General features: G+C 41.8%; 1 protein-coding gene and 1 pseudogene across 1 annotated transcript in view; both read left to right on the top strand.

Annotated features, from left to right (window-relative positions):
- The window catches only part of LOC145532779 (ankyrin repeat domain-containing protein 26-like), a 64975-nt gene extending 57738 nt beyond the window's left edge, over positions 1–7237 (top strand). The window contains 6 exon segments of the mRNA XM_081558533.1: positions 210–497; positions 1091–1293; positions 2537–2605; positions 2607–2763; positions 5820–5865; positions 6995–7237. Coding sequence (XP_081414659.1) covers positions 210–497; positions 1091–1293; positions 2537–2605; positions 2607–2763; positions 5820–5865; positions 6995–7095 — 864 coding nt within the window. The 3' untranslated portion in view covers positions 7096–7237.
- Positions 7238–11778: 4541 nt separating this feature from the next.
- On the top strand, positions 11779–11927 carry LOC145533590 (small nucleolar RNA SNORA72; annotated as a pseudogene).
- Positions 11928–17065: the final 5138 nt, after the last annotated feature.

The raw sequence follows: 17065 nt of genomic DNA, 5'->3' as shown, positions 1-17065 counted from the left end.
TGCAAATGTTGTGTGACAAAGATGTTAACAGTAAAGAATATATTTTGTGACTCTTGGTGGTTTGAACTTCTTTCTTGATTCTCTGAGTAATTCCTGGTCCTACATTCAACAATACAGATACCATCATATTTATTTGATCCTCGGTTTGTGTTAGGCTGGGCTCAGTCCACTTCCCTCATTACCAAATGGTATTTGTTTTATTCTTGCAGATTGATGATCTTCCAGCAGAGCTGGAAACTGTATGTTCAGAATGTCTGCACAAGAATGCAAAAATTCAAGTTCTTCGAGAGGAGTTGTTATCTATGAAAGGAATGCAAAAGAAATGTGAAAAACTAGAGAAGAATAAAAAGAAGTTGGAGCAAAAAGTAGTGAACCTCATAAGTCATATAGAAATGAATATGATAGAACATAGTCAAGTAGAGCAGTATAAACAGGAGATGGAAGAAAGAATGAGACAGGATCTGTCAGAGAAATTAAAAGAAAACATGTTTTTACAAGTTAATTTGTTGATCTGTCATATCCTTGAATTCACCTCACTGTAAATTACATTTTGGATGTATACAGCTTATGTGTTTCCTCTGCTTCCCTTAGAGCAGTTTGTTTTGTAGATTTCTGGAAGGAAGGGGGCCCTTTTCTCTCCCTGAAGAGAGAAATATTTCAATTTCCATCACAGTTATCACTAAATTGATCTTTCAGAATGATTCTCACTAGAGGATCCTTTTACTTATAAGACCAATTGGTATAAAACAAGACCATGAGGAGGAAAAAAAATACTGTGGTTTAGAACGGGTACCATCCTCTTGAGTTATTCTCAAGTTGTCTTGTTCAGTTTTTAAAATTTTAAGTTGATCCTCTTATTCTTTGAATTATCAGGTTACATAAGTACTACTATACCATTGATTCTACTTTAATTTTATAATTTAGATTTAATTCATTTCACATTGACCATGATTATTTTAAAGTTTCCACTTTTCTTTTTTCACATTTAAAATCGCTCTCTGAAATACTGACTCAAAACTAAAGGAACAAATGTAATTATTCAGGTTATAATCATTAACAAAAGAAATAAATCTTTTAAAATTTGACTTAGGTACAAGCAGCATCTCAAGAAAACTTAGAGCAGTTACGAGAGAATAATAATGCTTCCATAAAAAGTCAGATGGAACTCAGCATTGAAGAGTTGGAATCTGAACTCTCCAAGAAGAAAACTTCTCAAGCAGAGTTGGAAAAATATAAGAAACTCTACCTAGAACAACTAAAAGTTAGAAAGTCATTGGAAAATAAGCTAGACGAGTAAGTCAAAACACATAATCACAAAATAAATTTAGCTCATTAATTTGTCTCTAAAGCCTAATTTTTATAGAGCCAGCGTCCTGAAATTAGTAGGCGGTGAAAGCTAACTAGATAGTCACTGCTAAAGGGGCACCCTAAGACAAATTAGTAATACTATATCCTTGTAAGTTTTCCTACACTATGTAAAAGCATGGTTGTGAAATTGGGGGAAATAAACATAGGGGTGAATGGCAGGATAATTCACAAAGTGCCTAAAAATAACATGGTGACCTGACTGAGGGGGTGTGTGGACGATGGAAAGGGCAGATCGCACCTGCAGTGCCGAGTCCCGGTTTCCCTACTATCTGAAAGCAGAGCACTCCTAGGAAGCCTTTCATAAGCCAAAGCAGCATAGAGCAAAGAAGCAGGGACCCGAGGACGCATTCTGCTAGTAGATGCCTGAAATGAACATGCACGAGTAAAGCACGGGTGCTCCCAGACGAGGTTCAGGGCTGTGGCACCTTGATGCTGGGATGTGGGGTGAGGCTTCCGGGGACGGATCCCGGAGGGGCTGGTCTCCCTGTTTGTGGAGCGCAATACCTCTCGCTGTAAAAACATGCATTGAACGCCGTTTCAGCTTTTTGCCTTTTTACATGAAAACAAAAGTACTCTTCAGATTTTTTTTTTTTTTATTATGAAAAGCAGGTGCCTTATGTAGGCCCTTCGTAGAAGTGAAATAACCTAAAATGAGCTTTGGAAAAGCAGGGGATGCTTGTCATTGTTCCTGGGGCTGTTTTAGCCCTTTTGTCACCCATTGACTTTCTCGTCCTCCCCTCGAGATTGTGACTCTAGGTGATTCCTCAGAGCCAAAAGCTTAATTTCTCCGAGGTCATGAGTGAAACGTATGTACCAGGGTGGTGAAAGGAAGCACTTGAAAATGGCTTTGTGGGAGGTGTGTTTCTTCATCCCTAAACTGTTTCCTTGAGGCAGGTGTGTCCCAGAGGCAGCAGGGGTCACTGTGAGCCCACCTCCCTTTCTCTCTGACACCCTTTCTCTGGTCTCCCCACTGTGACTTGTCACTTGAGGAGCCCCAGACACATGTGTACTTCTTTAGAGCAAGGTTACAACTGTCACTGTTTACAGTGTCACTGTCTTTTCAGTGTTCAAACAGTTTAATGGGAATTCCATTTGCTCTATGGCAACTTAAAAAATGCCAGTCATGTAGGGAAGCATGAATGAAATTGGTGTTTTCCATCTTCCCCAGGACTAATGAGAGGCTGCTAGAGATGAGCACCAAAGTTGAGGTGGAGAAAGAGCAGAACAGATCTTTACTGAACACTCACCACGAGGCCAGTCCTGGAGCCCCCTTGCGTTGGGAATTTCAATAATACTTCAATGTTCAATATGAATCTTTCTCCAAAAGCAAACGTAGGATTTTCTACCTCAATTCCACGCCCTTCAAATAACAGCACGGCGACTTACTTGCTCAAGGTTAGTTCTACTATCTTTTTTCCTTGGGTTTAGGATTTCTGATATGAATGATTCTTATTTTTAATTTGAACTTCTGAGCTGTTTATTTGACTTATGGGCACTAAGTAAAAGCCATAATTAACTGTGCTAATCAAGGAGACAAAAATTTTATGATTTTTTTTTTGTCCTAGATGTCTATTTTTAAGAGATCCTTATGAACCTCTTCAATTTCTTGAAAAGCTGCCTTTAGATTCTACTTCAGAAATGAACTCTTATCCCCTGGTAACTGAAAGGGTTCTCTCAGGTGTCTGGCCTCCTCTTTGATGGTCTCACTCTGGCCGCGCTTCACAGTCCCCTCAGGCTCCGCTGCTCCCACCGCAGGCTCTCTGCCCCTCAGCATAAGCGACTGACGGGCGTCTGAACACTGACCACATATGGGTGCTTTTCATCGGAAGGAATCCTGGACAAATCCTTTTTGTGAATTAAACAAACTTGTAATACTAAATCAAAAGATTAATTTGTCGTTTTGGGTTATCATTTTTTGTCATTTTCTTACACAAGAATACATCTTTAATTGCTATTTTACTTACAGCCTTTTTATATAAATTTCTAACAAATATCTTTCTGAGCAATTGTAGAATGTTTCTAAATTTGTAGTTCAAGCAAACATTAAAAATTTTTAAATGAAGCTCCCTTTTGCTTGACAGCACCTGGGTGAATGATGACTAAGCGAGTAATGAAGGGGAGTCTTTAAATTGGAACTAGTTTTCATCGTGTCATCATTATGATTAAAATATCCAGTCAGTGCACACAGGTTTATGGTTTTGATGGTGTTTTCATGATGTTGGTGATGCAGAGAAAAGTTCAGTTCAGTCGCTCAGTCGTGTCTGAGTCTTTGCTACCCCATGGACTGCAGCACACCAGGCTTCCCTGTCCATCACCAATGCCCAGATCTTACTCAGACTCATGTCCATCAAGTCGGTGAGGCCTTCCAACCATCTCATCCTCTGTCGTCCCCTTCTCTCTCCTCCCACCTTCAATCTTTCCCAGCATCAGGGTCTTTTCCAATGACTCGGTTCTTCATATCAGGTGGCCAAAGTATTGGAGTTTCAGCTTCAGCATCAGTCCTTCCAATGAATATTGAGGACTGATTTTCTTTTGGATGGACTGGTTAGATCTCCTTGCAGTCCAGGGGACTCTCAAGAGTCTTCACCAACACCACACTTCAAAAGCATCAATTCTTCGGCGCTCAGCTTTCTTTATAGTCCAACTCTCAACATTCAGAGAAAAGTAGCCCTTGTTAAATGCAATCTCAACCTGTTTTCTCATTTGGCTTCTTGCCATCATAGACAAGCAATCTGTTTCTTTGACAGCGCTGCAGCTGTGTTGGGTCTTAGTTCTTGAGAGCCATGAACCTGGTGGACATGCTTTAGCTGTGCAGTCACAGCGGGCCTCCGAACACTTCATCCCAAGTCAGACACTTCCCCACGCAGGCCTAAGAGGTGAAAGCAAATGTTTGAGCCCCGTCCCTGGGGCAGGCTGCCTACTGCAGACCCACGTTCACAGTGCTGTGGGCACATACATCTTTTCAAAGAAGAGATTCAGAACCAAACAAGCACTTCTTAGTTCCTTCTCCCAAACTCACCCATTAGGTAAATCTCGCTTCTCATGAGGAGGGTAGGAGTATAAGTCCTCCCCTCGAAACTTCAGGCTGAGGAAATGAAGTTCAACTGTAATTTCTGACCAGATTTATAGTTGAGATTATACTCATACTTTTTTGTATATACCAACTAATGATGAGAGCTTGGATAGAAGTATGCTAGACAGTAAAGAGAGATCTGTTTTGTGTTTTACATTTTGTCCTAAATAATGCAAAATGGGGATAATTCATTTGTTGACAAATTTTAATAAGCCAGGTTTTATCTGGAGGAAACGAACATCCTTTTAAGGATGAATCTCTTCAGTTTTGGCCTGCTTGATTCAACTCAAGATTTTCTCCTTCAAGTTCCCTGTCCTGTGTTTAATAAACCATTATGCTGTGTAAATTAACTATATAGACTGCTACAAATAGGAGTTCGATAAAAATTTATTCTTGCTCATGCCTTTAAAACATATCATTTAGTTAGAAAGCTACTATGTCATGTCATGCCACAAGCATTATTGAACTATATAATAAGGTTTTACATGTTCAATTTCTCTATGTTTTAATTAGGATTTATGTGTTTTTTCTTAATATGAGGAAGTAGCTGGCATAGGACTCTGGACTCAGTAAGAATGCCATTGGCTTTGTTACTACTTTTGTAGAATTAGGAACTTTGACTAAAACAAAACAAAACAAAAACTGTTGCGTGGAACCGTATTGTGTAAAACGGAGACAAGTATAGAGCCCTTTAGATAAGGAGCGTTCAGAGACCCTGGCAGCTGTGACTTCTGTTTCTCAACCCAGCAGTGACCCCTGTGGGACCTTCCCCCTCTATGAGACATAGTTCGGAAACTAGCACTCATGGGAGAATTCTTCTCACTAAACATCTTCGAAATTAAATCTTGCTGGTACATTGTTTTCTTGTGTATGATCTTCTCACCTTTCTATGTTTTCGTTAAATGGAAAAGTTTAAAGAAAATCGCAGATGTGTTTTCCTTGTTAACATTCAACTTCAAACTACTTCTTCCATTTGAACACGGACCCTTACCTAGAAATCAAAATAAAGGTCTCGGAAGTACACATTTAGGGCAAGAGCTGTTAGAGGAGAAGATAGTAATCTTGTGGGTCATTACTAGGATTATGGGTCATTCCGTAACCTCTGAAATTATGTGTACTCAATAGACTGACATTTATTGTACTTTTATGAAATTAATCTAAATAGCATTCCATATATAAGTGCTCTGTTATCTAAAAGCAAAGTAAGTAGAAATTCATTTTCTTTTATTTATGTGATTATTTTTCTGCTAAGTAATCTTCAAGTTAGGTCTAGTCTCTAAAAGTATTATTTAAATGTCACATGTAGTAAGTTGTATGTCATTTCTATGATAATATCTCTTGTTTAACTTAAGCATAAATAATATTTGACTTATTCCAGATGCAGCGGAAGGTGGAAAAGCGTATAAATAGAGAACTAGAAGAAGGTATGTTGCCAAAACGTATGAATTAAATTTAGACATTGATTTCTGAAATACTGTGTAGAGTAAGTGGCATCTCTTTTCATTGTTTGTATAACAAATGCTATGTTACATACTTTTTCTTATACATAGCTAATGAAAAATGTGAAAACATGAGCAATCATAGTAAAAAATATCCTTATTCCTTATTTATTTATTATGTTCCGTAGCTTTTTAAAAAAATCTGAAAAGGTCTATGTATTCCTTTTCATTTCTGGCTATATCTTTCCTCTACTTCCTCCATCCCTGTGGAACTGTCAGCCTGCACCCTGACACTATTCTCAGAAAACATGGAGTTCAGCTTCTCAAGTGTCTGGTAGTGGTTAAGGCTAGGAACCCCAGACTCAAGCAATTACGTCTGTGTCACTGTCACTTGATGGGTGACTTTAAAATTTCTCAGTCACTGACTTTGTCACCAGTTTATCTTTTGCCCTCAGGAAGAATTCCAACCACCCACATCAGTGTGGGTCCTGCCACAGTAGTCGGCCTTATCTCCTTACCCCCCTCCTCTGCCCCTCAGCTCTGCATCTAACCAGCCAGACTGTAGGATCCCACAGGTGGGCTTCCTCACCTCCGGTCTTTGTACCTGCCTCTCCCCTCCGTCTCCTGTGCTTTTTCCTGTCCTTCAGGCCTCTGCTTCCACAGCGCCCCCACCAGGAAGCTGGCAGCACTGACACAAAGCAGGCCGTTCCTTCTGAGTGTTCCTTGTGCCGTCTTTTGTATCTGTCTTAGTATCTATGACTCTGTATGGAAATCGCCTGTTCATCTATTTTTCCACTTTATAGCATATCATTTTCAGGGTGCACTGGGTCACCTTCATCTTTTACTTCCAGTGCTTGTTACAGCACCTTCGCACATAGTTACTGAGTAAATGAATGAAGAATGAGAAAACCAGAAGCTCTGATACTCAGCCACACATTCAACCATGGGCAGATAATGCAATTATCTTCTATTTTGTGTCATGCCATATATAGATATGTTTCATTTTTCAGAACACTACGAAAGGTCTCAGGTTTTTTTTTGTTTTTTTTTTTTTAGCTAATACTTTGTGAACTAAAGTATTCTAGATAAAGAATATAATTCTATCTCTTTCCAGGTGCTGCTGAATTTGAATCTGAATTCTCTAGATTTTACTCCCTATTATCTACAGGTGGATCAAATCTATATCAAGACCTACCTGTGAAAACGTCAAAATGATATATATAGATTTTGAAGAAAAAAATATATGATTTGATAACTCAATAGTAAAAATTTCCCTACTGGACTGTTTCCATGACATTTTAGTTCTTACCCATTAAACATGATGAGAAAATCTTTATTAAAGGAAAATATTTTTGTATTCTGTGTGTATCATGAAAATTTATATGGCATTTTAAGCCACGTTTCTCTGCATCTAACTTACTTTTAAGCAGAAACATCAGGACTGTTGAGTTTTCCATGTTCAAAGTGAAAGTGTTAGTCACTCAGTCGTGTCCGACTTTTTGCGAGCCCATGGACTGTAGCCCACCAGGCTCCTATGTCCCTGGAATTCTCCAGGCAAGAATAATGGATTGGGGAGACATTCCCTTCTCCAGGGGATCTTCCAGACCCTGGGATCAACTGGAGTCACCTGCATTGCAGTTGGATTGTTTACCATAAGAGCCACCAGATACGCCCTTTACAAACTCAAACTGAGCCCTAATACCAGCTGTTTAAACAGCACCCATAAAACCAAACATGTCATTACTATTTAGTGGTGTTCATTGATAGCTTTTTTGTATTTTCCAGTTTTTATCACTATATATAGACCTAAAGATTTAGCTACTGCTGTTATGGCTATTGTCAATATTTTGAGGTATTGTAACTATTAATAGTGGCATAAAACTTGCTACATGTAACTTTAAACACTCATAGATCTTTCCTCATGGGGAAATAAGATTTGCCTGAGTTTTTGCCTTTTAAATGAATTAACTTTTCCTAATTTTTATTTTTAATTTGAGGATAATTACTTGACAATATTGTGATGGTTTCTGCCATACATCAACCTGAATCAGCCATAGATATACATATGAACCCTCCTTCCTGAACCACCCTCCCACCTCCCTCCCAATTCCAGCCCTCTAGTTCTTCACAAACCACCAGCTTTGGGATCTCTGCATCATACAGCAAATTCCAAAAATCACACGTACCCGTGTTCATTGCAGTTATGTCCATAGCTTTAAAAGAACCTGAAAATGTCTATGTATTTCTTTCATTCTTAAGGGCATGGAAGCAACCATTCATCAACAGATGAATGGATAAAGAAGTTGTGTATTATTCAGCTATAAAAAGGAATGCATTTGAGTCAGTTTTAATTGACTTTTGATTTACTTTTGGAGAGAGTCTTAAAATTAGAGAAAAGTTCCTCATAGATAAATAAGATTTGCCTAAGACTTTTCACCTTTTCTTTACCTATCAACCTATCTATTTTTGTTTGATTTTTGGAAAAAGTCTTAAAATTAGAGAAAAGTTCCAAGCACCAGACAAACAGACATTTTCACAAAACTCCCTTATCTCTCATATATCCTCCTAAAGTACCATTTATCTTTCCAAAATGTTATTTGTTCTCGCATAAGTGCCCCTCCTCCCCCAAGTCACCTGTCTTTCAGAAGATGCCTTCATCTCCCACTCCCTGTCATTTGCTGGCGTCATCTCCCAGATGTAGCCTCCCCTTCAAGTCACATTTCTGTATGAAGCTTGCATGTTGTTATTGTCCAGTTGATCCGCTGTGTCCAACTCTTTGTGACCCCATGGGCTGCAACACACCAGGATTCCCTGTCTGTCACCATCTCCCAGAGTTTGCTCATATTCACATCCATTGAGTCGAAGATGCCATCTAACCATCTCATTCTTTGTTGCCCGCTTTTCCTCTGGCCCTCAATCTTTCCCAGCATCAGAGTCTTTTCCAATAAGTTGGCTCTTTACATCAGGTGGCCAAAGTATTGGAGCTTCAGCATCAGTCCTTCCAATGAAAATATTCAGGGTTGATTTCTTTTAAGATTGACTGGTTTATTCTCCTTGCTGTCCAGGGAACTTGCTAGCACCACAGTTTGAAAGCATGAATTCTTTGGTGCTCAGCCTTATGGTCCAAATGTGTACATGACTGCTAGAAAGCTATTAAGTGTTTTTTCTCATGGTTATCTGCTTTTAACAATTTAATTTGCAGATTCCCAAACACTGAACCTAAGAGGGTGCAGGAAGTGGTTTCCTCCACAATTCCAAGAGCTGACAAGTTACTAATGCTCACTTAATCCTGATCCCATTTTCCTCCTGTCCTCTCGGTGTCTGACTTGGCAGAGCTCCAGTTTCATGTGAGACTGCTGATCCTCCTCCCCCCTCACCCTCTCCACGCGACTCACGTCTCGGTGCTGCACTGCCCAGTGATCCTGCTGCTTTATTTCAGTAATTTGTATCTTCTGATGATGATTTCAAATCTCCTTTCTATAAATTTCTCACCCCGCTCTTCCCCTCTCACTTGTACCAGACAATCTTAGGTCCCACAACAAACTTCTTGAAAGGTTTGCCTGTATCTCTGGCAACTCTAGACTGTCTTCCCTCTCTTTCCCTCAAAACTGCTCCCAAGTCACTGATGACTTCCACGTCACTGAATCAAAGCCACACCTTTCCAGTCCTTGTTTGTCTGAATTTATCCTTCCTCTTGGCACTCACTGTCACTCACCTCTTGGAGACACTCTTTCTTTTGGCTGGGCTTTCGGTATTCATTCCTTTTATCCTGAAGGCACGGACAAGTTATTGCAATCAGAGACACAGTTCTTACTAAATATCTCACAGTAAACATACAGGTGTTGCCCCCTCACCCAGGACTGCACCTGGGGCCGTGTGTTGAGAGCAGGTCAGTTGTTCCACACCAGCAGGTGCAGCACGGCAGGAAACCTTGTCCCTGCTGCTTGTGAAGGGCCTTTTCTTCTCCTGGGAAGGATCTCCTCCTTACTCTGGCCTTTGATATGTAAGTAAAGCTGGTACCCACCCCAAAAGGGTCCTTCTGCCCAGTGTCGCTCTGCCAATGGAATTAGTTGTGTTGAGAGCAAAGGACCTGAAAGGTGGGAGCCCCCCTGTACGGCCCATGCTCTCCAATAGACCGGGGCTGCTCCATAGGGCTCTCGTCGGCGGGGCAGGGGTGGAGTTGGAGGGTTCTGGGAGCAGAGACAGGCGCAGCTGCACAGGGCTCGTTGACATCTTGCATTAAGGTGTCCTATGCAGCGTCAACGCACATGGCCCCCCTGTCCCAATCAGGAGCATCAGCCAAGCTGGTTCACACCAGGAACTGCGGTTTGAAGGGCCAGGAGCAAGGCCTCTGAAAGTATCACCCTGTGAGCAAGAGAAATCAGACGAAGCACAAGGCAAAGAAGGTTAGTATTTTTATTCCTAAGCTGGTTTTTTCTTTTCTTTTTTTTTTTTTTTTTTAAACCTGGTAACTGTTCATAGGCTTTGCTGGTAACAACATCTCTCAAGGAGCCAGATCTTGGCCTCATCCCTTCTTGAAATATAAATTCTTAATGAGACAGAGCGCCTTTGGGGGACCTACCCTGAGCTATAATATTTAGTCTCCTTGGGGAGATGAGACTATGAATCCTTTCAGGTTGGAGCAATTAATTAGATGAATGGCTGGAGATGTAAGAGACCAAGAGCCTCTGAGAAACCCCAGGGAAGTTTATTTCCCCACAATTTCCCCCTTTGTTCCTAGAGGAGTTTTAGGTCGCAGTTCAGCCACTGTAACCAGTCCAAGGAAACCTGAAGTTGATGGGCACCAAATCCTCTTGGCTTGTCTTGCTGCTGCTGCTGCTGCTAAGTCGCTTCAGTCGTGTCCGACTCTGTGCGACCCCATAGACAGCAGCCCACCGGGCTCCCTTGTCCCTGGGATTCTCCAGACAAGAACACTGGAGCGGGTTGCCATTTCGGTTTGTCTTAGGCAACATTTAATCAGCAAGACCCTTACCTAGCAAAAGAAATTGGTCTCAGCCGAAGTCCCCCAAGTCTTAGATTCAGTCATCTAAGCAAGTCCCCCAAAACTTATAGGGACTATTTTGGGAAGCAGGTGGCTTCCTCCTTGGGTTTCCATGTTAACCTTTTCTATCTGATCCAAGGCATTGTAGGGAAGCAAAATTTTTCACCCCAAAATGCGCCTCTTTGTCAAGAGGATGACTTTAGGTAGAGTATTTTTAAGAAACAACAGACTCAAAGTGTTTCTTTTGACTACCTCCTTAACTGTTGAACCGTTTAGATGAAGGGGCTGGCCCAGGAAGAGAGCTACCAGAGATACGAAGAAAAAAATGTGGGCCAGGTGAGGTCAGTTCAGTTCAGTCACTCAGTCATGTCCAGCTCTTTGTGAGCCCATGAATCGCAACACGCCAGGCCTCCTTGTCCATCACCAACTCCCGGAGTCTACCCAAACCCATGTCCATCAAGTCAGTGATGCCATCCAGCCATCTCATTCTCTGTCGTCCCCTTCTCCTCCTGCCCCCAATCCTTCCCAGCATTAGGGTCTTTTCCAATGAGTCAACTCTTCGCATGAGGTGGCCAACATATTGGAGTTTCAGCTTCAACATCAGTCCTTCCAATGAACACCCAGGACTGACCTCCTTTAGGATGGAATGGTTGGATCTCCTTGCAGTCCAAGGGACTCTCAAGAGTCTTCTCCAACACCACAGTTCAAAACCATCAATTCTTTGGCGCTCAGCTTTCTTCACCGTCCAACTCTCACATCCATACATGACTACTGGAAAAACCATAGCCTTGACTAGACGGGCCTTTGTTGGCAAAGTAATGTCTCTGCTTTTTAATATGCTTTCTAGGTTGGTCATAACTTTCCTTCCAAGGAGTAAGCGTCTTTTAATTTCATGGCTGCAATCACCATCTGCAGTGATTTTGGAGCCCAAAAAAATAAAGTCTGAATCAGGGCAGGCTAAAACATTTACTATATTAAGACCATGCATGTGTCCCCAGACCTAGTTCTTTGCCTAGGTCTGGTTTTATAAATGCTGGTGATAAACCAAGTCTGATTTACATGATGCATCATCTGTGGGAAATGTCTGTGACTCTAGGTATCTGATCAACCTTGAGAAATGGTAGCACAGCTAGTGTGATAACTTTTGAAGATAACCATTGCTAGTTTGATGATGACCAGTTGCCATTGAATGAGTTGTAAAAATTACTGTGTTTTATTTTTTAGGTGATTCTGATATTATTAGAAGCATGCCAGAACAGACTGGTGAAAAGTAAATCATGTACAATTTTTCTTTAATAAAACTGGCCAGAGCTTGTTTTAAAAAAAAATAAATAAATAAAATAAAGTCTGACACTGTTTCCATTGTTTCCCCATCTATTTCCCATGAAGTGATGGGACCAGATGCCATGATCTTAGTTTTCTGAATGTTGAGCTTTAAGCCAACTTTTTCACTCTCCTCTTTCACTTTTGTCCAGACGCTCTTTAGTTCTTCTTCGCTTTCTGCCATAAGGGTGGTGTCATCTGCATATCTGAGGTTATTGATATTTCTCCCAGCAATCTTGATTCCAGCTTGTGTTTCTTCCAACCCAGCGTTTCTCATGATGTACTCTGCATATAAGTTAAATAAGCAGAGTGACAATATACAGCCTTGACGTACTCCCTTTCCTATTTGGAACCAGTCTATTGTTCCATGTCCAGTTCTAACTGTTGCTTCCTGACCTGCATACAGGTTTTTCAAGAGGCAGGTCAGATGGTCTGGCATTCCCATCTCTTTCAGAATTTTCCACAGTTTATTGTGATCCACACAGTCAAAGGCTTTGGCATAGCCAATAAAGCAGAAATTGACTTAGCAGTTATGAGTTGATAAAGGGCTCTGCTCTTTCAATTGTAAACAGCAGAATCAAGAGGTTTGCCCCTGTGGCCCTCAACAGTGTCATGCAGAAGGCAGATGTTAAATGCAGGTAAACCGGGTCAGAGTACCTGCCATGAAGGAAAACACCACCCTGGGAGAGAGGGTAATGCGCTGAAAATATTGGTAGATTGAGAAATCCTGGAAATTCTCTCTGAGGAAGAGACTCTTCAGCTGGAGCCTGAAGAAGTGGGTTTTAGCGAGGAAGTAATTGTGGGCCGAGAGTATTCTCGTTGGAGGAAACAGCATGTGCAAAGGCCCTCAGTCTTGAAAGAGGGTGGGATGCCCAGGGACCTGGTCATTCCTGAAGGCCAGTGTGGCTGGAACTTAGTGAGCAGGCTGAGGGCGACACCAGGGGAGATTTTTAAGCACGTGGGGCCAGTGGCGGCATGTTTGTGTTCTAAGGACCACCCTGGCCCCATGTGGATAGTGGATGGTGGGACTGAGAGAGGATGGTGGTCATGCAGGTGACAGGAGAGGTGAGCCAGGCTAGGGGAAAGAGAACAGTTTGCAGGCCTGTTTAGGAGGTGACTGAACAGGCCTTCGTCCGGTAAGGGAATGATTTTCCTGTATTCGTACCATAGGGAAATTCAGGATCCAAAATTCTGTGCCTTATCCTCCTAGTTTGGTTCTGGGCAGGACAGTCACTATTACCAGTTTCTGGTTAAAATTCTTTGTTAGAAGAAATATACTCCTATTTAATTGCTCACATGGAAATGTGAATTTTTTAAGGAAGTTCTTGTAGACTTAAGTACTTTGACATTAAGTTGGGTGTATTTTACTTGTGTTATTTCTTTATTATCAAGAGCACATTGTAAAGAATGTGGAGAATAAATCTAACATTTGTAGATGGGCAGAAGTGTCTAGAACAGATCTAGAAGACATGAGACATATATTTTGCCTGTATTTTCAGGGCCTAGAGCAGGCACATACATTTGTATTTATCTGTTTCCCTTTAAAACTCCACAATAGATATTTGTTAATTCTGTACATATGGTTTTGTTTTCCTTTTTGTTTTTCAATTGTGGTTAATTGAGATATGGGTCCAGTCCCTGGGAATGAACTGGAAGGATTGGCCCTAGTAACTTGAGGACAGAAATCACTTTTTCCTTGCTGGCTGACCCTCCACTCCCTCTTTTGCTATCACATATACTGGTGTGGAGACACTCAGAAGAGACATCTTGGATTTTTTGTTCGTAACCTTATACCTGAAAGCTTCTATTGTGGTCAGGACTGTACTCGGGAGTGTGCACAGGCACATGGAACATGGATGCTTCCCCTAGTAGTCCTAGCTTGGGAAACATTCCAGGAAGCTCCTCTGCTCCACCCCAGGTGGCATCAGAGGAGGAGCGAAAATCAGTCAAAAGGTCTTAATGGAGAGGAACTGGACATCAGTCTGGGATGCCATCAGGTCTACTTCTGGTGCATCTCCACCCCACCTCGGTGGTGGAACCGGGAGGAATGGATAAGTCACCTGTGTCGGTAAGGGACAGACTAAGTCCAACCAGGGAAGGAAAACTTCGGTGGAATGTCTGTCTACACCCCCATCTAGAGCAAGGAGGGACGCCTCCGGTGGAAAGAAGCCACAGCTGTGGATGCTGCTTTTTTCTCTCTTACGGATGGGAGCTAGCAGATCCAGAACCACCTCTTTAAAATGTATTTTTAAAAACAGGGACAAGTTTGATTCCCAGAGTTTAAAAAAAAAAAAAAAAAAAACATGGCTGATCTTTTTCTTTGATACCAAGTGGCCATGATATCCTTTGGAAGATGAGGAACACTGGTTGGCTGAAGGGTCTCAATTATAATACTGTTTTACAATTAGATCAGTTCTGTAGAAAACAAGAGAAATGGGTAGAAGTGCCATATGTGTTACTCTTTATCTCTCTGTGAGACATGCCAGACTTATGTCCTAAGGGTGCAGATTTGGGTGTGAAACTTCAGCTGCCTCCTCTTTTCTTACTTTGCCCCTGTATCTGGGGCTCCCAACTAAACAGGCTGAGTCAGGGCACCCTTCCAAAAGGGGTTGCCTCAGTCTCAGTAGAAGTTCGGACAGTCCCAATTCATAGAAGCCTTTACAGGACTACTTGATGACCTTACTTGGATGTAACGTATGTCTTGGGACAGATGCTGACTCCTGACTCAAGAGCTTGAGTTTTGGGAGAAACCACTACTTTTGGAGATGAATGGCTTGAGCATGAGACAAGGGGAAAGAGGGAACACAAAATAGCCCTTCTCCCTCCTGGGAGCCAAGCAGTTCCCATGACGTGCCAGACTATAGCATGCCTAAATGAAGGTGTGATCAGAACCACTTTGCCAGGTGTATTCTTGAAGGACTCAAGTGAGTGCACACTAAGAATTTATGCTAAGTTGGCTGACACAGAACAGGGAGAGAAGAAAGCTCCTGATAAATTCCTAGATAGACTACAAGAGGCTCTCCGCAAGTTTACTGACTTTGATCCCAAAAGTACAGAGGATGGAATAATCTGAAAGATAGACTTCTCACTCAGTCCGCTCCAGATATCTGCCATAAGTTATGAAAACAGGCGTTTGGACCAAATCAGCCTTTAAAAAACTATTACAGCTGGTTCAGATGGTATATCATGGTAAAGAATACGAGGAGGAAAGTAGGGAAAAAAAAAAAAACATGGCAAAAGAATGAAGCCCCAACAATGGCTGTTAGATCCACTCTGAAACAGACGGAGGAAAAGTGCCCAGAGTAACCCAGGTGAAAAGGGGTGGACTTGTTATTACAGTGGAAAGGAGAGGCATCTCAAGCTGGATTGCCCTCAGGCATCTAAGCTGCATCTGGCTCCCTCTCTGGTCTATAAAATGACAACACCTGAGGAGAGACTGCCCTCTGAGACATAGGCGCCAGTGGTTGGACTCACAAGGCAATCGGGACTGAAAGTGCCTGAGGGTCCCCACACAAGCTCCCATTCTAATTACACCTGTGGAACTCTGGGGACTAATAACTGGGGGTGGGGGGGAGCAATCAATCGATTTTCTTTTGGACACTGGGGCAACTTTCTCTGTGCTCACGGAAGCCCCTGGTCTGCTCTCCTCCTGATCCACTGCTGTAATGGGACTGTCAGGATGAGCCAAACGCTATTATTTCAGTCATCTTTTAAGCTGCAGCTGGGGCTCCGTACTGTTTTCTCATGAGATTCTGATCGAGCTGGAGTCTCCCTCACCCCTTCTAGGGAGGCATATACTGAACATGATCCAGGCCTCTGTTTTCATGAATATAGAGCCTGCTCTTTTAAGTGAACAAAATGTAAATCCTAGAGTGTGGGCTGATGGAAAAACTGTGGGTTGAGCACAAAATGCTGTTCCTGTTGTTATCAGGCTTAAAACCCCTTACCTATTTTCACATCAAAAGCAGTATCCACTAAAGCCTGAGGTTAAGGAATGGGCAAAACCTTACTGTACTGACTTCTCATGATGTAAGTGGGATCTTAAACTCTAAAATTCAGAGCAACAATGTTCCATCTTAAAGCTACTGTAACTCAAGGGGTGTCAAAAGTTCTAGGAATAGAATATTACTTACACTGTTCCTGGAGACCCCAATCTTCAGGAAAGGTTGAAAAGGCTCATGCCATTATTAAAGGACATCCATGTAAGCTAACTCAGGAAACAGAAGACAGTTGGTTTAAAGTTTTACCCATGACTTTAACGAGGGCTTGAACTGCCCCTAAGAAGAAGGGACTGTCTCTATAAGACTGTTGTCATGCAGAGATATCATCACAGATCCTGAAATCTTAGAAATAACTATGTGACTCAGCTTTCAGCTTTTCAACCTCCTCGTCAGGGAAAGGCTTCGCATGGTGGGTTTCTCCATTCAAGGAAAGGACTTTCTTCAGCTCTGTCAGTGTCTACCTGCACTGACAATAATTGTATATGATGTCTCATCTTGATCTGATGACATCTAACACCCCTAAAATGGACTGATGTAACTATGGACATAATGTGCTTTTAATTTTGATTATGTTTTAACTTCGTTTAATGGGTATTTTGCCTTACATCTGTAACTGTAAAATGGGGTTTGTTTCTAACCATCTGAAAGCTTCTAAGTTACAAATGGTTGTCCAGGCTCCTACGAGTGCCACAGCCTCCTCCAACTATTACTCGGGGCCCCTGGATCAGAGACACTCAATATGATGGTTAGGAGAATATGTTGCCTCAACAACTTAGGGACAATGCCCCTCAACAGCAAGAAGTAGTTATGGAATGAAAACAATGGCCCTTTCCCTTGGCAACGTGATCCTCCTAAAAGA

The sequence above is a fragment of the Giraffa tippelskirchi genome, chromosome 13 (assembly GCF_054371585.1).
Source record: "Giraffa tippelskirchi isolate mGirTip1 chromosome 13, T2T-mGirTip1v1.2.pri, whole genome shotgun sequence".
Classification (NCBI taxonomy): domain Eukaryota; kingdom Metazoa; phylum Chordata; class Mammalia; order Artiodactyla; family Giraffidae; genus Giraffa; species Giraffa tippelskirchi.
The sequence above is the reverse complement of the archived record's forward strand: the minus strand, read 5'-3'. Positions and strand labels throughout refer to the sequence as shown.